At 45.6% G+C, this 22,623-nt stretch overlaps 1 protein-coding gene across 1 annotated transcript; it reads left to right on the top strand.

The window, feature by feature from the left end:
* Positions 1–232: 232 nt before the first annotated feature.
* On the top strand, positions 233–22,621 carry USP22 (ubiquitin specific peptidase 22). Its single transcript, XM_004684516.2, has 13 exons — positions 233–668; positions 5,109–5,241; positions 6,089–6,202; positions 7,420–7,521; positions 8,430–8,599; positions 9,820–9,967; positions 11,933–12,038; positions 13,540–13,698; positions 16,397–16,523; positions 17,356–17,447; positions 18,239–18,301; positions 18,851–19,000; positions 19,778–22,621. Exons 1-13 carry the CDS (start codon positions 498–500, stop codon positions 19,818–19,820), a joined length of 1,578 nt encoding a protein of 525 aa, XP_004684573.1. The 5' UTR covers positions 233–497; the 3' UTR covers positions 19,821–22,621.
* Positions 22,622–22,623: the final 2 nt, after the last annotated feature.

The raw sequence follows: 22,623 nt of genomic DNA on the forward strand, positions 1-22,623 counted from the left end.
AATCAGCCAGAGAGCTAATGACCAGGCTGCTGGGGCCCGAAGGCCGGCCAGCGACCAATGGTGAGGGCGAGGGGGCGGGCCTTCATTAGCCCCGCCCCCTCAGGGCCGTCGCCGCCGGGGAGCAGGAGGGAGGGGCGAAGACGCGGGGCGGCGGCGGAACCCGGGAGCTGCGGAACGCGCCTGCGCAGTGAGGCGCCTGCAGAAGGCCTGGGGTGACGTCGCGCCCGCCCGCGGCCGCGGCGCCCCACCCCACGCCGCCCTCAGCAAACTGAGCCTGCACAGCGCGGGCGGCGCCTGTCTTGCTGCCGCCTCCACCTTCGCGTCCCTGCAACACCATCTTTGTCTGCCGGCCCCGCGGCCGCGCAAGCTTTGTCGCCGGCGCCCGTCCCCCGGCCGGCCGGGGCGCGCAGCCGAGAAGCCCACACGCCGCGCTGGCGTCGTCCTCGTCCCCCTCGCCGCCCCCGCCGCCCTCCGCGCGCGGCCGGGCCTTGCCCCCCATGGTCTCCCGCCCCGAGCCGGAGAGCGAGGCCATGGACGCGGAGCTGGTGGTGACGCCGCCGGGCTGTTCGCATCTGAGCAGCTTCAAGGTGGACAACTGGAAGCAGAACCTGCGTGCCATCTACCAGTGCTTCGTGTGGAGCGGCACGGCGGAGGCCCGCAAGCGCAAGGTGCGAGCCTCCCCTCCCTTCCCCGAAATACTGAGGGGGGCGAAGGCCGGAGGAGACCGACCCCCCCCTCAGCCCTGGTCGGCGCCTGGTAGTGGAGGATGCGGGAGGAGGGAGCATTGCCAGGCTCTGCGGACTCTTCCTGGGCTTCTCTTGCCGGCGGGGTGGGGCGGGGGGCGCGCTTGGACCCTCTGTCCTGGTCCCCTCCCCCACCCTTTTCCTTTCCTCCCCCGCCTCCACCCACCCCTCCTCCCCCCGCTCCTCCTCCCCCCCACCTCCTTCCTCAGTCTCTCCTCTGAGCTGCGTGGAAGCGGACGGAGTGGGGGCGGGGTTTCGGGGTGGGCACTTGAGAATTGGGCCGGGGACGGCTTTGTCTTGCAGGGTTGCTTGGAACCCTGGTGCTGCGAATGGAGTTCCCGACGTTCCAGCGCTAGGCCTGTCCTAGGAACCCTCTGGGATGCGAGGAGTGGGGAGTCGGGTTGGGTGCGCTGAGCAAAAAGGAAGGCAAAAAACTAATAAAGACAAAGGCTTATCCGGGGCTTGACCAGTGGTCTGCTGTGGGTCAGTCCCCTTGCCACCATCTTGAATGTGCGTTTAGCTTGGAGAATCTGGGCCAAGGAAACGGTGCGTTTCTGCACATGGGGGTTATTAGGGCGTAACTACAGTGCTTGGGCAGATTACTCCACCGGATCCAAAGTCTTAGGGAGCAAATTTAGGGAGATGGACTCCCCCCCACCGCATCCTCTCTTAGGCTTGTCCCTGGAGGGAATTGATGTGTGGGGACTGCATTTAGATGTAGCGAACCATCCCGCTGTTCAGAGTCAAAACTTAAGAGGAAGCTTTATCGTTATCAGCGTTTTTTGAAAGAATCACTTGGAGCTGCCCGGAGTGGATTAAAAAAAAATCAGGTGGGGAAGGTGAGAATTGGCTTGTGTTCCGCCACTAAGAAAGATCATGATCCAGTGAGGATTGTGACAAGTTTGAGGGCTGTGTTATTTTTCAGATACACAACCCATGTAAAAGAATTTGGAAATCAGAAAATACCTCTATAGGCTTACCAAAAAAATAACCCTAGTTTTTACGGTGTAAGTGATTTTGCAATTTACAAGCCTGACTTTGGGAGTTTAGTTAACTCTCATCTTGAGTAGCACTTTTTTGGGATAATAAATATCTGCTAAGATTATAGGGGATGTTAGGGATTCGTTTTCTTTTTATATCAGTGATGGTGTTGGGAAGAATTGTCCTTGGGCATGAACTAAAATCAGAGATGAAGCATTTCTTTTAGAGTCAGAGTGAGATTCTTGCCAGTGGAACTGTGCGCCCTAAAAAATTTTGACGTTGGGTAGGCAGTAGTCTTGTTATTCCTATACATTCTTAGTTTCTTTTTTAAGTTTATGTGAGGTGAGATTCACCTCTACGTTGGATTAAATAGGGAGTTTACTCTTTTCCCTTCTACCCTCCCCTGTAATTTTTAACAAAGCTGGAGTCAAGCTTAACATCATTAACTCTGCCTAATTTCCTAAAGGGAGGGAATTTGTTGGGGAGGGGCTACCTGTGGTTGGATTAATGTTAATGTCACTTGCTCAGTTTGAATGCTGTTGAACTACATCTGTATTTTCAGGTGTAGGAAATAGATGGTGATACCTGTTTCTTTCAAAATTAAAGTTTGCCAGTACTGCAGTACCTTTTGGTAGGGTACCAACAATTTCCTTCATGAACTTTTACTCTAAATTTTTGAATAGTTTGCTGGTATCAGTTTGGGTTCTTTGTTACTGTGTCTCTAGCACACTCTAGTGGCCAGCCAAGAAAGAGTATGAGAAATAATTTAAGCGTGCTGATTAAAAGTACTTCCTTGGTTTTAGCAATAAGAAGCCCTTATAATAATACTTCAACTTAAGATACAGTTACAGCTTTGTAAAACAAAGGTGCTTTGTGGGGTTGCTACAAAATGTTACTGTAAAAATAAATTCCTGGATGAGCAAGGGTTTTCTTACTAAGTAGAAGTGGATTATAGGTTTTTAATCCAAAATTTGGTTATCTTACCACTTTAGGATTTGTGTGTGAAAATAGAAACTAGCAGTAAGACATCAGAAATGTTCAGTTTCATTAGTTGTTAGGACTTAATAGTTTGCACTATATTTTGAAATTACAGACATTATGTTAGGACTATGTGGGACAGGTAATAGCTTTTAAATAGCCTTTCTCTTTGATCTGTAACTACAGCATTTTACAATAGTTTATCCATAAAAAATACTTTACCACAGTGATTGAGTTTTCAAACACTATTAGTAATTTTGAATCATTAACGATTGTGGTTTAATTTAAGCAATAAGCTGGAGGATAAGAAACTGCTTTCAAAGATTTCTAAGGCACACCACAGCCTTAAAGTGGAATAATTTCACCCTTTTGGATGTTACACTCAGTACAGATGAAATTCACTTAAAGTAAAGTTAACCATTTTAAACAATTCTAGCTGTACAGGTTCCATCCCACCTTTATCAAGTTTCAAATAATTATCATCTGCTCCCCATTCTTTTTCTCTTTAGCTTCTGGCAACTTATTAGATGCGTGTTGTCTATAGATATACCTATTTTGAATATTTCATATTAGAATATTTCATAATATTCACTAAATCTTTGGTGTGCGGCTTCTCAGCATGATTTCAAAGTTCATCCGTGTTATAGCCTATGTCAGAACTTGATTGCTTTTATAACAGCATCAAATTCCACGGCTGATCACTACATTTATGTATCTATTCATTAATTGCTGGATATTTGGATTGTTTCTCTGTTTTAATCATTATGAATTATCATGGTTTTTTTTTTTTTTTGAGGGATCCATGAGTTTAGTATCCATTGGTGATTATTGCCTGAATCAATTGTCACTGATGATTTTGGGGTTTTCCTTTTAACATTTAAGAGATGGATTTCTTTCGTGAGTAAGACTAATGAGTATGTGTATGTTCTTTTATCTGATTTATAGTAATCTACTCTTTTTTAATGATTTATGTATGCATACAGGAACTGGGATGTAGGCCGGAAGTACAGGGGGGTGGTGTAGGGAGGTGAGAGGATTCACCAGAGATAGAATAGAGAGCAGAACAGGCAAATCATTGGAAATACACTGCTGAGGAACATCTGTAATCTGACAGCAGTGTGTCCATAGTTCTAGACTGTCTTAAGTTTCTCCTGTCTTAGTACTTTAGCCCAGGCTTTCATCTTCTTGTCCAACTCCTCTTTTATCAACTCTACCTCTTCTGGTGGCTGAAGAGGTTATTCATGCCCCTGTGTAGCATTCCTTAAGGCCGCTACCATTGCAGTAAAGTCCATGATTGATGTTTATGTATTAATAAATACAGCTTAAAGGACACTTGTAGTCCCTATTCTTCCAGTACCCTCCCTTCTAGGTGAATATTCAACGGTCCCACCCAGGCCTGGCACGTGCCCTGATACTGTTGTATGTGTAGAGTTCAGAAGGGGCTGCTTATTGAAGTGGGAGATATAGGCCCCTGGGGTCCATAGGACCCCTTCTAGCTGTGTCCTTTCTGGCTACAGAGTCACGGTGTCAGCACTAAATTCTTCATACATCAGAAGAGCTCAAACCCCTAATGGGATGAGTGTAAGGACTGAATGGGATAAATTGGTCAAAAGCCCTAGCACCAGTGTCCAGTGTTCACTCAACACATATATATATTGTACATAATATTTGTTTTGCTAGTCTTTGTTTTTTGAGACTCTTTCCTGTTGCAACCTTCCCTGTACTCTATTTTCCACTATTCCCCCATCTGCCTCCCTCCCCCATCAAAACAAGCAAAGTACATACCATGGTACTACCCTCAGAGATTCCAATCTGATTGCCTGAGGGACTAAATACATGGTAATTGGTATACCATTCTAGAAAACAGTAGGTTATTGCATGATTTGGGTATATGAAGACTTATATACCACTGTGCTACAGTTATAATTTTAGGTTTCTGGTCCAGTTATTAGCCACAGACTTGCTTTGATTTGTCTCCACTTAGTTACTGCTTTTGGATTTACTTAAATTGATACCTGGCTAAGGGTGCCTAGGTTGTGAGTGCTGGCTTGGACTAGGGATGGGAGCTAGGGTTTGGGACACCCACTGCAACTCTGAGGAGTACCAGAGACTTGCTCCTAACACTTCATATGGTAACCATCCCAGCAGTTCATGGATTTTAGCAATTGTGGTTGTGGATTGTTTTCTTCTATGACACTAGGTTTGAGCCAAATGAAGTCCGTATATTTTGGGATGGCTGAAAGCATTAACAAAATGATCTTTTAGTACAGTAAGATTTGGAGACAAAATCCACACTCCCTTTTCTCATAACTGTACCCATACCCATCATGGAACTCGGCTGGAACATTTTTCTCTGAGTACTTGCACACCACATGCTGCTGTTTAATTTTCTTCTTTGGATTTCAGGCAAAGTCCTGCGTCTGTCATGTTTGTGGCGTCCACCTGAACAGACTCCACTCTTGCCTCCATTGTGTTTTTTTTGGCTGTTTCACAAAGAAACATATTCATGAGCATGCGAAGTCAAAACGGCACAATCTGGGTAAGGCGCCTTCCTGAGCTGTCCCGCTGGACATTAGGAATAGTCATTGCCCCCACTTTCTGTTTTGTGAATTTTGATTTGCATTTCCATTCTTCCAAAGTCCACTTTATCTAAAATAATGTGACCTCCTTGTGAAAATCCACAGGGAAAACAATAAAGTGAGCTATGCAGTACTAGAGTGGCACTGCTTTCTAGGTTCCTCAACCCTTGGTAGGAGCTTCCAGAAAAAATACACCTCTCATCTGCTGAAGATAAACCATCTGCAGCGGGAAATCCCTTTGTAATAATGAGGCTCTGTGATTTCAAGAAGGACATGGTGCACACAGTCTCATATCTCCAAATCTGTCATATTTACATGTTCAGTTGTTTTTTTTTTTTAAAGGTGATGTAACTTTTTTTTTTTTTTAAAGATTTATTTATTTGTGCATACAGAACTGGGGTACAGGCCAGAGGCTCAGGGGTGGTGAGAGGCTTCACCAGAGTGGGGAACAGAACAGGCAGATCGACGAAGTACACTGCTGTGGGGAGCAGCGGGTGGGTCTGGAGAGGTCTGCTACACCATGTGGTCACCTCCGGGGCAGGTGGGAATCGAACTCATGTGGAAGTGGCTTTAGCTTCTCAGTGCTGTGCTTTAACCTGCTGCGCCACCAGGGAGGGCCAGTGATGTAACTTTTTAAAAAAATGATATTGTTGAAGAACTGCAGAGTAGGCCAGAGGCCTACTCAGAGGTGGGTGAAAGGTGTCAAAGGTGGTGATAGCATTGAGACTTAACCCCTAGGCCATTAGAGAGGCCCAACACACTTTCATTTTTTAATTAAATTTTGACTGCTTGCCTTTCTCTTTTCAGCCATAGAACTTATGTATGGAGGTATCTACTGCTTTTTGTGTCAGGACTATATATATGACAAAGACATAGAGATAATAGCCAAAGAAGAACAGCGGAAAGCTTGGAAAATGCAAGGTTTGTTTTTACCTAGCTGTACACACCTGACTATTATCTTACTTCTGTCTTGCCTGTCAAGAACAAAACTCACCAAGAGAAAGATAAATATCCAGGGAGAGAGCTGCTGGGTTTTTATAGGTTGGCATCTGATTGGCAGAAGATGCCCCCCACTCCTGCTCCATCCCTCTTGTAGAGGAGCCAGGTGAGGTGACTGGCTGCCACAGCATGTCCACAGCATCCTGAGTGACTTCCTAGGCTACAGCAAGAGCCCCAGGGTACCCCATGGGTCTGAGAATGCTACAAAGGGCTCTGCCAGGCTGACAGAACCATTGTACAAAGAACATACAAACCCAGCATCTGCTTTGTACATTCTTGCCTTAATCATCCTTACATTAAAAACCACCCATAGTTTTGAGAATGAAGTAATAGAAATAAATACTCTCTAATCAGAATGATTTGTACTTAATAAATGTTTTCCCAGAGAACAGTTTCTTTAGCTTTTATTCTTTCCTCAAAAATCTAATGATGTTGTAACTAAGTGTAATATATTATTTTTTGGTGCAAAATACTTAGATCCCAGGACTAAGTGATGCATGTCATGGAATAAAACAGAACTGTTCTAAAGTCATTTCAGAAAGCCTATCTATTGGTGATATGCTCTCTTTAAGTGTATTGAGTTATGCAAAAATTTTAGGTGGTGAAAAAATAGTGCTTCTAAGAGAGGAGGGTGTGTGTTGACTGAAAGGTGATTCTTAGTGTTTACACCTTTACTATCTTTCGTTGAAATCTTTAACAGGTACAGATGTTCATGAAGATAATATATTTAAAAATGCCTTTTCTGTTCAATTTCACTCATTCTTTGGGGCAATTCTTTCACTCATTCTTTGGGGCAATTCTTTCATCTGAATTGCCATGTACTTTCATAGGCGCTGAGGCTGCTGTCTCTCTCTCTACACTCAAGGAGAGAGACTGAGAAACAAGCATCTTGTCATCCGTGTTAGAATAGCTTTAATTGAAGGTATTACTTTCCTTGCAAGAAACATAACTTATACACAGAAAATTCTCCAAAAGAAAACCCATTATGTATTCGCCCTCATGTTCTAGTTGGGGTTTAGAAGACCTCATGTTTGATATTCACTTGCAAATATAACCTCACAAATACTGTAGCACTATCAGTTATACTTAGAAACACATTTGATGGGAAATTTAGTACCTGACTATCCTGCTCTGCTTAGGTGTTGGAGAGAAATTTTCAACTTGGGAACCAACCAAACGGGAGCTTGAACTGCTGAAACACAACCCGAAAAGGCGAAAGATCACCTCCAACTGCACCATTGGTAGGTGGCAGCCATGCTTGAGTGTTGGTCTGATTAGACTTACTTCGTTCTCACTTAGTACTTATTGCTTATTTCTTACTTATGTGGGTTTCATGACACAATGCCCTTTAAGTAACTGTGAGTCTGTCCTTCACTGCCCACTTCTTTTTTGTTTTGTTTTTTAAAGATTTATTTATGCTTGTAGAACTGGGGTATCGGCCAGAGGTGTGGAGGTGAGAGGATTCAACAGAGACAGAGTGAGGAACAGAACAGGTAGATCTACTGAAATACACTGCTGAGGGGAGAAGTGGACTGGTCAGGAGAGGTCTGCTGCAACATGTGGGTCAGCTCCCTGGCTGAGGATTGAACTCGGTCATCAGTGGCTTCTGAGAGCTTCATAGTGAAGTGCTTTAAACCATTGTGCCACCATGGAGGGCCCGCTATCCACATCTTAAGCACCTGTTCTCTAAAGCAGGCTTGGGGGCAGTGATGGTGGGAATGGCCCTGCCCCATGGCCCTCAGAGTCCATTCTTGTAAAAAGACTCAAATATATTCTGGCCAGGTTAAGGCTATGTGCAGTCATCCACGGAGAAAAGTGTGAGTGTTCTCTGACTTGAGTACATTTATATATGTTAGAAATGTGTAAAATGGGAGAGGCTTCATTTTTACCTGGTGGGTGGTAGAATACGCCTGTGAAAGCTTGTAATGGCTGAAGAGTATGAGAGAGAGGTGAAAGTTACTCTGCAAGGTTCATACAACGATGGCATAAAGGTCAGACAGCTTGTTGTTACTACATTTCTTGCTCTTCTTGAATGAATAAAAGAAAATGAACAAGTAAATGTAAAGGAAGCCTGCAATGCCTTTGGTTTCGGGGTGCACAGGGGCTAATGTGCCAACTGTTCCCACTCTCCCATCTGCTTCCTGTCCAGGTCTGCGCGGGCTGATCAACCTGGGAAACACGTGCTTCATGAACTGCATCGTGCAGGCTCTGACCCACACACCTCTGCTGCGGGACTTCTTCCTCTCGGACAGGCACAGGTGTGAGATGCAGAGCCCCAGCTCCTGTCTGGTCTGTGAGATGTCCTCGCTGTTCCAGGAGGTAAGGGGGTTCCTCCCCCATGTCCTACCTTCATTTAAAAAAATGATTGACCGGCATAAAGGAAGGCACATTCTGAAACCTTGTATGTGAATAAATATTTCATGCTTACATTTTTATGGAAGAGAAACATTTTTTTCCCAAAAGGAATTGTTAGGTAACTGGCATCAGTTTTAGAGGCACACTGCTGGCTAAAGGGTGAGAAGGAGCGCTTTGAGGGGGGTCTAACAAGTGGGTGGCATTTGCCTCTGCTATACACGTGGTGAGTTCACCTTCATCTCCATGTCTGCCATCCTGATCCTAGTAAGGCATGTGGGGTGCTGTGTCCCTTCCTGCTCTGTTCGCAAGCAGAGTAAGGTCTTCTGTGTCCACACCTTCTGAGTGTGCTTCACTCAAAGGGCTCTTCTGAACCCCCCTGCCTTAAATACCAGGTTCAGTCCCTCTGAGGGCTCAGAGGCTGCACTCAGGTTGTGCCTGTCCTTATGTAGCCCCGAGCAATGCTTTCCACATTGCTCAGGACTTAAGTGACTTCCCAGATCAATGACTTCAGAAAGGCACTCAGCTACAGTGGCTCAGTCTCCCAACTGAAAACCAGGGCTGTTTCTGCCCTTAAGTTGCTGCAGGAGCTGGGTGCCCTGTAAGTAACAGGACACCTGCAGACCTGGCCTCCTGTCTCTCATAAGCTTTGCTGTAACATAGCCTCACCACTCACCTGTGTGTCAGACCCGTCAGTGGCAGAGGGGTGTCAGAGCATATTGTAGGAAAAGTTTGCCAACTTCTTTCTGGTCTAACCTAACTCATTTCCTAAGTACCCGCACCCTGCCAATAACTGCTACGTTACAGCAGCAAGTAGACCAAAATAGGAATGTTAGTGCGCACTCACACTAATGGATTTTCCTGAGTCCATTGGGTGATACAGCTTCTATCATACTGCCTTTAGGCTCAAGTTTACTAAAGTGTAATTTAGCATACAGGTGGATTTGTTTTGGCAGACACATGTGCTTCATCACTTAGACCTAATCTGGAGCAACTAGATGGCAGGAAGGGAGAAAATGACGCACAGCCTCAAAAAGTGCGGTGAGTGCCCACAGAGACAAAGCAGTCATTCTGGTCAGACTAGCCGTAGACTTTCTCGTAGCTGTGCAGTATCTGTGCCTGTGCTAGGTGTTTGGAGTGTTGCGTTTATTGCTAATGGGCGTTTTCCTTCCCTTCTCTCTGAACAGTTTTACTCTGGGCACCGTTCCCCTCACATTCCATACAAGCTGCTGCACCTGGTGTGGACACACGCCCGACACCTGGCGGGCTATGAGCAGCAGGATGCCCACGAGTTCCTCATCGCCGCCCTGGACGTGTTGCACCGGCACTGCAAAGGTGTGGCCACGTCCTTGTTTCTCCCGAGGGTGTGGGGTCTGGGCACGTGTGCTCTTGCCCATAGAGTGGGTATGACCTGTTGGATTTCATCAGTGTGTGCTCATTTTTTTCTCCAATAAGGAAAACGCCACAAAGAGGTTCTTTGTATCTTGTTTTTCAACCAGGAGGAAACCTTTTTGGGTTGCTGACCTTGCAGGTGGCATGGTGTGGCACTGGCTCCTCTGTAGCTCCGACAGGAACCGTTAGCCTTCAGTTCTTCATAGGCCTTTGCCTCGAGTCCTGTGCTGCTGGGCTCCGCTTGGCTTGACTTGTGAGTCTGAGGGAGCTAAGTTCATCTCCCTCTGTGTTGTCATGGCTGTGGAGCCCAGAAGCTTCTGGACACACACAACTTACCCATCGAAACTTCTCCCTTCCCTTGTGGAGTCCCCGAAAGGGCCACTGTTGTAAAGTAGCCAGAGAGCTGAATGTGCAAAATTCAACCTGCACACTTGCTGCTCCTTCCCATGTTGATTTCTGGTTGCCTCTTTAAAGGGTAAAATTCTCACTGCAACTTGGCTCTCCTGTAGTGTCGTCTTGCATCCTGGTGCCCTCACCAGGGTTCTCAGACGTGTGTTTAACAGCTTTGGGGTGTTTCAGGAGGCGGGGAAGAGCATGCAGCAGCTCTGAGGGCTAGTAATGGAAGATTGGGCCTGAAAAACAAATTTTGGTGGGTTCTTCTCCTGTCTCCCAACCGCAGGTTTCCCAACTTGAAGGCCCCATGCTGAAGTAACCAACAGAGGTTATCAGCTAAGGGGCGTCCCTCAAACTTTAGGTCAGTCATGCTCAGGGCTTCTTAAGTCCATTATTGGTGCTTCTGTCCTGCGCTCTGGGGTGAAGTCTAGGAGTATTCATTCCTGCCAGACCTGATGCTGCTACTGGTTTAGGCGCATCGGTCAGTGTTACTAAGTGTGTCAGGGCGGCACGTCCCCTGCTCACCTCTGACCTCTGTGCTGATGTCCTGTTGGCTGATTTTCTCTTTAAAGAGCATTATCTTTCCAGGTTGCTGTGTGAATAGTCTTTAGCTTCTTCCCAGTCTCGGTAGTTGGCCTCTTTCACTGGGGCCCTGTGGAATCTGGAATTACAGCTCAGGGATGAGCCAAACGTGAAGCTCGGCAGCTTATTCTGATCAACTATCATAACTTTGGGTTTGGGCTTTATTTATTTATTTATTTAGTACTTCTATGATTTTCTGATGGAAACATAGCTAATTCTATGAATATCCTAAGAATCAAAGTAGCTTAATAGCTGAGGTAAGATTAATTTCCTTGTATAAAGCATAACATACAAACAGAAAAGAGCCACTGTGAAAGATTATTAAATTTTTCTGAGCATTTGAGAATAATTAGGAGACTTCTATAACTAGAAGCTGAAAATGGGTTATGTTAAAACTTAAGTTCAAACCCAAAAAAGTGGGCAGTGATACTTCTCGTTACAACTGACTGGAAGACATAATGTTCCTGAAGTTCCAGAACTAGGGGCTGATGAGAAAAACAGGCTGAGGTGGGAGTGCTGCAGTGACCTTTGTGAAGGGAGAGCTCTGTTTGAAACCAGTCTGGGGAATAGGGACTCCCCTGAGAGGATTTCTCTAAAATATGTTGAGCTACCACCTCTCTGGAAAAATTTACTTGGCTCATGAAAAGGAAATCATGATTTTCCTCAGTTGTTGGGTTTTAAGTACTTTTTGGTTTCAAGACAGAAGCTAAGGAATGGAGAGAAAGAAGGATATAGAAAGCTGTCTGAGCCATGCCCCGCCCCTGGCTCCTCTCTGAATAAGAGTTTGTGTGTGCACTTTGAAATGGTTGGCCCTTCTGCCTTGGTGCAGCTCTGTGCATGGACAGCCACCTTCCTTGGGTGGCTTCTTTGGCTTTTGGAAACCTGCCTTGGGGCTGTAGACGTTGGTCACTGACCTACACACTCTTTCTCCAGGGGATGATAATGGGAAAAAGGCCAACAACCCCAATCATTGCAACTGCATCATAGACCAGATCTTCACGGGGGGGCTGCAGTCTGATGTCACCTGCCAAGTCTGCCAGTAAGTGCCTGATACCCCAGTATTCTTCTGGGATCCTCGTTGACCAGGACCTAGTTCCTGCAGATTGACTACACTCTGGGTGCTGCTTATTGACCAGCATGGTACCTTTTCAGTCAACAAAACTCTTGTATCTGAGAAATTTACATCTTTCAGATTCTTGATTTGAATGTTTACTTGGTACCTCCCCAGTTGGACCCTTGGTGATGTGTCAGTAGGATGTTTGGCTGCTGCTCTGGGTCCTTTGCTGCAGCAACCAGATGAGAAGAAGTGCAGTTGGGAGCTTTGCCATATACTGAGATAAGATCATGCCAGCGGAAATGCTAGAGAAACTGCAGGTCCCCTGCGTGCTGAAGGTCATCAGGATGGTGGCCAACAAGCTCGCAGTCCTTCACGTGAAGCTTCCTTATTACTGCCCGTGCTCAGAGTATGTGCTTTGAAGCTTTCCCCCACGTCTCTGCTTTCCTTTCGGTGCTTGACACTGGGAATCACATAAAAGAGTCCTTCTCAGAGAAGGAATGGACCTCAGGTGGTAGATTTATGGACATGTGCTCCAAAGTGTCTTTAATTTTAATTATTTCATCATTTCCTCTTTCATGCCTCTGAAGTAGTGTCCTTAACTATTTGCACTTACAGTTTCTGAGCTTGGCGCACAAAGGTTTCAGCGCCAGGAGGAGGTGCACTGGCTGAAGTTAGAGGAGCCCTCCAGTCTATTTCATGCACACCAGTGTTTTCTATTGGTTTCAATTGAAAACAAGAAACAACCCAGTCATGAGCCACAAAAATGATCTCATAAGCTATGGTGTATTACCACTCGCATTTGTGTAGGGTAGGCCAGTTAATGGGAAAAGTTCTTCCATGTGAGTGTTAAAAAGGATGCAGATCCTGGTAAGTAACATAGCACCAACATGGTCCATCGCTCTGGGCAGCTCAGAGTCCCAGTTTTGGCCCCACAAACTGAATTCCACCTGCAGGATATTATCTGGGGTTTATGTCCTACTTAATATCTGATAGATTTCCCAATCTGAATTTTCTTTTGTGCATTTTAAAATAAATATTTAGGAGCAGCTAGCTTTGTCAAATAGAGCACAGACTACAGCAGCTACAGCTCGGAGGTGCCTTCAGCTACAACGGGTAGCTAGGGTAGCGGTTCCCAGTCGGCAGTCTGCAGTTCAAGATGCTGCAGGGATGGATCCTTCAACTCAGATCTTCTGAACATGGGGCCAGGAATTTAAATTTAGGATATTTTTCCAAATATCCTAAAGTGATTGTGATGATCTGCAGTCCAGGCATTATTGTTTTACAAAAACCTTGGCTGTAAGTGGCTCACATGTCGTCCTCCATGGGACCATGAAGGGTGTGAGCTCAGCTCTTCCTGACTTGAAATGTCATTTGGACTAAGGACAAAGCAGTGAAAAATGCTGAGGTGCACTCCATCAGTTGCGCCTCTACCCCTGTCTGGATATCTATTCTCAGGTGTGTTTCTGTCTCCTTTTTCTGCTAGTGGTGTCTCCACCACAATAGACCCCTTCTGGGACATCAGTTTGGATTTGCCTGGCTCTTCCACCCCATTCTGGCCCCTGAGCCCAGGGAGTGAAAGCAGCGTGGTGAATGGGGAAAGCCATGTGTCAGGAACCACCACGCTCACGGACTGCTTGCGAAGGTAAGAAGCCTGTCTGTACTCTGAGGGAAGGAAAAAAGGCCTTTCCTTACAGGCAGTTACTCTCCTTGCCATGAGATAGTTCAGAGAAGGGTTTGATTAGAGTAAAGCCCCAATAAATTCAGGCCCACCCAGGGTCCCAGCAGTATTTCCTTTCATGTGTCCAGAGTAGAACATGAGAAAAGGTAGGATAACAAATGCCTACACTTGGTGCCAGTTGCTCATACTGGTTTGTCAGAGTTTTGTGAGACAGCTGGCTGTTTCTGTTCCCCCCAGCTTTGTGCTGGCGGATGTGCTATCATGACTCCTACCCCTTTCTAGTCCCCTATAAATTATCAGAGAGCCAAAAAACAAAACTTGGAACCTCCTCACCTTTTGTGGGTAATATGTGCAACAGAGTATGCCCTAAGACTCCCTTTCTCGTGTGGTTTGCCCTTTTCTGTGGGCGATGGAAACACCTGTGTTTTGCACTTTCAATTGTCCAACTACAGCATCAGTGTAGACAAGTGATGAGGTTTGGGTGTAAGTGCTGCAAGATGCATTTAAGTAGCTATCGCATACAGCTATGGGGCAAGCAGAGACTCTTGCTAAACTTGATTTTAACCAAGCTTAATGTTTTACCATCCTTATTTTTTCATTCATAATAGAAGTCACTGCAGGTGAGTCCTTGTATGGAAGTGTAGTTTTACCTTGTGTGGTCAGCAGGCACAAAGTTCATGTTTAGAATTTTAAAATACAGGAACTTAAGTTCAGATAGTGTGGTAAGACACTGCTCATTGGTGTGGCATATATTTACCTGCACTCACCAGATCAGAATTCCTGCAAGGTTCTAAAAAACAGAAACTGGTTCTGGTTAACTTAGTCAGGTGGGAGTATTGCATAGCCCATCTGCTTTTAGGAATTCCCCAGATGCTGTGGGAGGGGAGATAGATACAATAGATGCTTGAACAGGGATGTGAGTTGGCCTCTGTTTTCCTTCCTGAATTCCTTTACTTAAATTCTGTCTTGTAATCTCTTGGTTTCAAATTCACAGCCTTCAACCCCATTGTTTTCTTTCCTTGAAACTTCTATGTTGAAAAACAAGGCCACTGGTCCAGAGAATTCCCCACTTGGGTTTTGCATTCATGGGTTCATTCTGGCACGTTGTGTCAACTCGCGCAGATAGCCTTGCCCAGCCTTCCTCCTCCCCCAGGTGCCCACTGGGTCTTCATGCTCCCACTTTTGGGCTTCTCACAGGTCGGACAGTATCAGCTTTGCTCAGAAGGGGCTTCATCTTGCCTGAGGCAAAAAGACAAAATTTCCAAAGGATAAATAAGGATTTTCAGACCTTTGTGTGAAAAGATTGGGTGTTTGGTTTTTTAGCCTAAAACCTTAATATTTTGCATATACTACAGTGAAATTTTTGTCTTAGGAATTTTTATCTTGGGTAGCTACCTCCTGTACCAGAAATATTTACCTATTTACCCAGGCAGTCTTTCTGACTATCTTGTGGTATGTCTTACATTAGAAAATTACCAGGCAGATGGACGAAGTACACTGCTGAGGGGAGCAGCGGGCGGGTCAGGAGAGGTCTGCCACACCATGTGGTCACCTCCGGGGCAGGCGGGAATCGAACTCATGCGGAAGTGGCTTTAGATTCTGTGTTGTGCTTTAACCCGCTGCGCCACCAGGGAGGTCCAGTTTTTTAATTAATTTTAATTTGAGATAGTTGTCAATTCCCATGTCATTGTAAGCAATAAACCTAGTTCCCCCAATGATGATATTTTGTGAAATTGTGGATCACTGTCACAGCCAAGATATTTGCATCCATGCAGTCAGGATGCAAGGGGCACCCTTCCCCACAAGGCTCCTCACCCTACACCTGCCTCTCACCACCACTGACTCTGTCACCCCGGCAACTAGGAGCATGTTCCTTGTTTTTATAAACCTCGTGTTTAAGAAGGTAATGTGAGCGGAGTCATCTGTAACTTGGGGATTGGCTTTTGTCACTCAAATTCTAGGGGGATTCAGCTAGGTTGTGTGTATTAATTATCTGTTCCTGTTCGTGCACACATGTTCCTGCACCACAGTGTTCAGCCACTGGCCCATCCATGAGGGTGCCTGGGTTGCTTCCAGTTAGGGGCTATTAGAAGTAAAATTGATCAGCACTCCTGCCCACTGTGTGTGAATGTATGCTTTCATTTTTCTGGGGCATATTTGATTGATGGGTCTTACAGTATCTAGAAAATTATTACCATAGTATCAGACTTTACGGGACCTCTCTGGTAGCCTGTGGGTTACCGCTCAACACTACCACTGCGAAGTTCCACCATGATGGCCTGAGTTTAATCCCAGGCCAGGGATCAGGCACAGCAGACCTGTTTGCCTGTTGCTCCCTTTAACAGTGTGTTTCAGTAGATCTGCCTGTTCTCTTCTCACCCCCTGCACCTCTGACCTACAACCCATTTCTACACAAGTAATAAAATTTTAAAATTACAATAAAGGAATAATTCTTTAAAAAAAAAACTTTAGGTAAATGTTTTGAAAGTGATAGAGAAGGAAGAAAATACTTTTTCATTATGAAATTACAAACCTCTCTAACTGTATTGTGTGTTTTTTAGTAAGGAAATGAACCCTTTGGAAGTAATGAAATGTCTGTTTCTCTTCTTACCTCATCAGTTTTTTTTTCTCCCTAAACATGTACATTTTAAATACCTTGTAGATTTACCAGACCGGAGCACTTAGGAAGCAGTGCCAAGATCAAATGTAGTGGTTGTCACAGCTACCAGGAGTCCACTAAACAGCTCACCATGAAGAAGCTGCCCATTGTGGCCTGTTTTCATCTCAAAGTAGGTTTGCCAGAAAATAGTCTCCAGTACTGGCTCGATTTTGTGTCTCCGGTACAGTCAGCCTGTTGGTTTGGGTAGAGTGCTTTTAGAATTGCAGTGGGCCCAGTAGCAAGCACTGAAGACAAGCGGGTAGTAAGCTGTAAACCCTTTTCCTGTCTTGTAAATAAAAGATAATTTTCAAATGAGACTAGGATGTGAATTACATACCCTACTGGGGAGGAGGGCTTTTATTAAGGTTTCACTGTTCCTCCACTCCAACCTTTGTTTCTCTTTTACTTTTAGAAGCAAAGATCCTTAGCATTATGATCTAGTCAGGGGTCAACAGGCAGGTTTTTTTTCTATAAAGGTTCAGATAGTAAATATCTTGAAAGTTGCGGACACATACAATCTGTTTCACAGTCTTCTGAATTTTATAATTCTTTAAAAATGTGATAACCAAAAAAACCATTCCTAGCTCACCAACTGGATTTGGTGGCTTCTGATCATGTCAGGAATACATTGTCAGGTCAGAGGAGTGGAGTTTACTTTTGCTAGTGCCAGTTGTCAATGTTGCTTTCTGAAACCTTGCACTTTGCAGGATTTGACATAAGCCTTATTTTTTGTGCCCCTGATATTTATTACTTTGAACACTTGTATCATTTTAAGACATGACTTGAACCCCATATGTTAGAATTACATGGGTTAATAGTATGTTAGATGATCTGTAAGAGCTAGATATTGCCAAAGGCAATTGATAAAAAAAGTTGAAAAGCTCAGTTTTGGGACCACAGGGAAAAGCACCAGGGAGAGACCTTCATAGCTTCCTTTGTCTCCGTCTTTCCCATTTCTGTAGCGATTTGAACACTCAGCCAAACTGAGACGGAAGATCACCACCTATGTGTCCTTTCCCCTGGAACTGGACATGACCCCCTTCATGGCATCCAGGTATGAAGGGGCTTGTCAGCTGGGTCTGTGGTGAGGGGTGTGCTCCATTAGGTCTGTGATTATCACGGGGCCCTGAGGAAGAGGGATGACAATGTTGATGTAACCCAACCTGCTTAAAACCCACCTCACTGGAAACGGAAGACACACTTTAGTTTAATGAATTGCTTCTCCCCAGGTATATTTCAGCTTTGTATTTTCCTTAGTAGTCTTTTATCAACTTTCAGACTTGTCAAGATAGGATCACAGTGAGAAAGCAGCATTTTTAGCTGATGAAATTGATTCTGGATACATATAAACTGAGTTGATTTTGTAGTTGAAGATAACTTTGCTCTTGTTTTCAAAACCTTTATGTCATAGACCACTTGTAATTTACCCTCTCACAAAACCAGGGGCTGGCTGATGGGGTAGAAACACATGAGTTCCCTAGGGCTGCTGTGATATTACCATAGGCTTGGTGGCCTTGAGTTGCAGGTGTTTCTCATAGTTCCAGGAACCTGAGGTCAAGGTGTGAGCAGGGCCGTGCTTCCTTGAAAGGATCTGGGGAAGGTCCCATCCTTTGGGAGGTGCAACAGGTAGAACTGGGGACCAAGCTCCATGCCAAGGCAGAGCACTTAGCCGCCCTGACCTTAATTTACTCACCTCAACTCAGAGATGAGCTGGAAATCCTACCTAAACATCTCTAGCACAGGTCTGACATAGTAGGCTCCCAGTGATATTGATATTAACATTCAAGCCCTGGGTCTCTGGCTCATTATTTTAAATGATTCTGAGTTTTCTGTTGTTTGTTACAGCAAAGAGAGCAGAATGAATGGACAGTACCAGCAGCCCACAGATAGTCTCAATAATGACAACAAGTAAGTGGTGTGAGGTCCTGGCACCTGCAGGTTTGAGCTGGGAGAGCATCCTTGCAGGGTATCCCACTGGCCTTTCTCGGAGATGCCACTTGTTTATGAGTAACAGCGATGGAGCTGTTATTTCTTTGGCTCACTGACTTCTGGTCTCACTGTTGACCTGTGTTGAAAGTACTTAGTCCATGTTAGGAAAGGATCTTCAGGTCTGCATCATAAACATTCCCTCCTGTTGGGGAGCATGACCCCTCCTCTTCTGGCTACACTCTGCCTTTCCTCACTGTCCTCCCTCCCATCATCAAGACAGGGAGGGTAAAAGTGTCACAGTCCCTGCCCTCTCCAGTTGCCGTTAGCACTGCTACTAACTCCAGTGATGTCGCTCAGAGCAGAGTGGGCAGACTTTTTTGCCTCTGTGTGTTGGCTTTCACTCCTAGGGTGCTTCATCTGGGGTCAGTGGGGCTACCTCTTGCTGTGCAGGCTTCTGACTGCATGGTTTCTGATGGTGATAAAGTTGAGCTTTCTGCTTTTCTCCCCAATCCTTTCCTCCCAAACTAGGTACTCATTGTTTGCAGTCGTTAACCACCAAGGGACTCTGGAGAGCGGCCACTACACCAGCTTCATCCGGCAGCATAAGGATCAGTGGTTCAAGTGTGATGATGCCATCATCACCAAGGCCAGCATCGAGGACGTGCTGGACAGTGAGGGGTATGTCCAGGTGGCACTTGTTTCCTGCTTGTCCAGCCTCGTCCAGTGGCATGCTTTTTCAGTGTGCCATTCGGAGATGTTCCCTTCCGGTTGCTGAAGTAGTGAGGCCTGTCTGCACAGCACGCCAGCCTTATCATTTGTCAAGTGAGAAAGAATGTTTGACCAGGGTGCTCTGGATTGACGCCCTCACCCAGAAGATGGTGGGCTTGCATTAACCACAGAACCCCTCTCTTCTGTGAAAGCTCTTCTCTCTTTTAGCCTTTTATTTTATTCCTTCCTGGCTTCCCTCCTTTGCCTTGACAAGTCCTTGTTCTTGAACCCCATGGTGAGCTGCCATGAGCTTTGAGGCATCTGGACTTTGTATTTGATGGGGCCACCCTTTTGAAGTTATACGTAATTGTATTTAAGAGGACAGCTTCGGCAGTGAGGCAGCCAGGGTGATGCTGGGCTTAGATAAGATCCCACTATGAGAGTCCTACAAAGTTAGTCCTACCCCCAAAGGCAGTGGCAGTCACAGACATGAGAGGCCAGGCTCCAGAACCATATGAGAGGGAGGACCCTGGGGCAGACAGACTGGAGTGGCTTGGGAACTAGATGGGGTGCTTGGGAACTAGGACTCCATGTTTGGGAACTAAAATCCAAAGCCATTCCACCAAGAAATCTGACAGCAGAGCTGTGTAGAGACCTCAGTACCAGTGTTCTCAGTCGGGGTGGGTTGGTTCTGTGTAACTTGGCTGGAATTTGAAAATAAGCATGCTTCTCTCTTCACTTTTGCAGATACTTACTGTTCTATCACAAACAGTTCTTGGAATACGAGTAGCCTTACCCACAGCTGGTCAGAAAAATGAAGGCAATGAGTTGGCAAGTCTCACGAAATGATCCCCAACCTCCCCAACAACATGATTCTGCCATCCATGGAAGCGCCCTCAAGAGCATTGGGGCGGGGGGGTCCTCTGTAGCCTGGGTCTCAAGGAGTCATCACAGTGGGTGCCGAGGATGGGTGTTTGACTGGACAGACCCCATGCTCGGAGAACGCTTCCAGGAACCACACAACAGAACAAGTTAAGTGAAGGGTGTGCCCCGCGAGGGAGGAGCAGAGTAGATCTGCACTAGCGCGTCTCCTGTGCGCCTCAGAGAGAGGGGGCACGGCAGAGCACCTGTCCTGTGCTTCCGTGCAGCCACACCACAGTGAGGCTCTGAAGGCACCAGGCCATTTTAAAGTTAGGGGCCCGAGGCAGCAAATAGGAAGACAGAGATAGTGTGTAAGGACAAAATACCTTTGTCTTGTGAGCTTAGTATTAAATATATATAGCAGCGGAGCTCTTAGCCTCCCTCTGTCAGCAGATACACACAGCCGCCCCGCCCCCACCCCGAGCCTTTGGGACTGGAGACACCGGGGTTTCCGAGCACGTTTATTCTGCAGGTAACCTAGCATCAAATGCATGTGGACGCGTCAGCCCTGGTGTTCTCTTGATTTTCTAGAAATAGGCCTTTTCTTACCTCCTCCCTGTTTTTCTCTCTCTCCATTTCCACAATGATGAATTTCATAAATGTAATGATAGTAATGTGAAAGAATTATTGACTTTATACTGAAATTTAGATTGTTTCTCCTTTATACTCGAGTGAATTTTGCTTTCTAATTGGTGCTGGTTGCCTCCTTCCCCTCCTCCCGACTTCCCTTCTAGAAGCATCCGTGTCCAGGTTATAGCTGGCGGGTGCAACAGAAGGAACAGGCTGCAGCTATATATGTGTCATATTAATATTTTGAGTATATGAAGCATTTTTCAGTGGTCTTATTGTTTCCCTTCCTCATATTTTCTTCCTGGCTACCTGTGCCACTACCTTGCTGGCCATTGTGTCAGACTGAAGCTGTAGTAGCTTCCAGTGGAGACTGGATTACATTGCTCAGTGCATCTGATTCACGTTTAGTGTTGTTTCAGTTATAAGAAGAGAAAAAGTGATTGTGACAGCTTGTTGGCAGAGCTGGTAGAGGAGATAGAACAATACGAGTTGTTCCTTGTAAGATACCTTGCATGCTTCTGTCTGTTCAAACCCAAACTTAAGATTGTTTGTACCTTTCGAGAAATTATAACCCAGATGTGGGGAATGAAAAGTTGTTTCCTGTTTTTGTGAACAACCCACTTTCAAGCTGTGTCTGTTCTGGGCGCTCAGCTGCATCTGAAGAGGGTCAGCATACTGTTTTCATTGAGAGCCAGGTCCTAAATATTTTAGGCATTGTAGGGTCTTACAGTTTCCACCATAGATAATACAAAAACAATCATGGCTGTGCTCCAGTAAAACTTTTGGACACTGAAATTTTAATTTCATATAATTTGAATGTGTCACAAAATACTCATTTTTTTCCCCCCTCTTAAAAAATGTGTAAACTGTTCTTAGCTGACAAGCCACAGAAAAGCAGTGACTGAGATTCCACTCATTAGCTGGTTCGGTTACAAAGGAGTAATACTAGCAGGAGTGGAGTCCTCCTGCTTTCTGGAAAGTACTGGAACACATGAAACAGCAGTCATATACAGCTAAATCCTTGGTGATACAGATTCTTAAGCACTTGCTCATTTCATTCTCACTTGCATTTCTGCACTTCGGGACATTAAGTTTTAAAGCATTATGAAACATCCAGCATTATTAGAGAAACAGGGGTGTGTGCAGGTTTTCAGCAATGGCCCCAGTGCCCAGCCTGGGTGTGTTACAGAGCCATGAAGACTTCTTATGTAGAGGGGATCTCCCTTAATAGGAGATCTAAGAGGAGGAGAATTGACTCACACTGGCTTGCAGCACTGAGAGCCACAAAATCTCTTCCTTTGTTTTGCTCGTGGTTTCCAGAGCGGCCCAGTGCAGAGAGGGGGCAGGGCAGCCATGTGGGCCTTGGGTTTCCTGGCAGGTTGCCTGTGGTGTGGTGTTCTGTGCTGCTTCTCACATCTCTCTCCTCTACACCCTCCCCGTCCCCATGCTGTTCAAGGGCTCAGCGAGCACTGTGGCAGGATAGTGAGGCTGCATTACGTTTTGTAGGCATTACCTTGAAAGCTCATACCCCAGTTGATTATACTTGCTGCCTTTGGCTCTGGCTCTCTAAGCACTCACATTGTATTCCGATCATCACGAGCACTTTTCAACACTAAGGATTTCCCTCATACCTGGTGTATTTAAAATAATGTGTATTCCCAAGGTGGCTGTCTTCATAGCGATTTGTGCTGAAACAAGTGGACTTTGCTTGCTCAGTTGTCTGAAGAGAGGTGGGGGGGTGCCGGGGAGCCCATAGTCCTTCCCGCCAGAGAGGGAGGGCCCTCTGTGGCACAGCAGCGTCCAGGACCTTCCGCAGCAGCCCCTGCAGCGAACATGCCCATGCTCTTGGGCCTCGGCTTGGTGTGTATGCTTTTCTTTGTGTAAATTTGCTGGTTATTTTGACAGTTCAAGTGACTTTTGTTTACTATAACTTTGAAGACAAAATTGTAAGATGATGATTCCAATGATCGTGCTGTGGATTTTACTACCAAGATGTTTACACCTGCCTTTTACCTGCCTTTTAAGGAACTGTTTGACTCTATTCCCCTTCCTTGATGGCTTGTAGTCTTTCCTATGTCATAATAAAGCTACATTTTATTCTG

This window comes from Condylura cristata, unplaced genomic scaffold (genome assembly GCF_000260355.1).
Source record: "Condylura cristata isolate star-nosed mole 26May11 unplaced genomic scaffold, ConCri1.0 scaffold00017, whole genome shotgun sequence".
In the NCBI taxonomy this organism is placed as follows: Eukaryota; Metazoa; Chordata; class Mammalia; order Eulipotyphla; family Talpidae; genus Condylura; species Condylura cristata.

Coding starts and splice junctions, on each gene's coding strand:
- USP22 (XM_004684516.2), top strand. CDS start 498: ATGGTCTCCCGCCCCGAGCCGGAGAGCGAGGCCATGGACGCGGAGCTG. Junction 5,242..6,088: donor GTCAAAACGGCACAATCTGG/GTAAGGCGCCTT, acceptor TTCTCTTTTCAG/CCATAGAACTTATGTATGGA. Junction 6,203..7,419: donor GAAAGCTTGGAAAATGCAAG/GTTTGTTTTTAC, acceptor TGCTCTGCTTAG/GTGTTGGAGAGAAATTTTCA.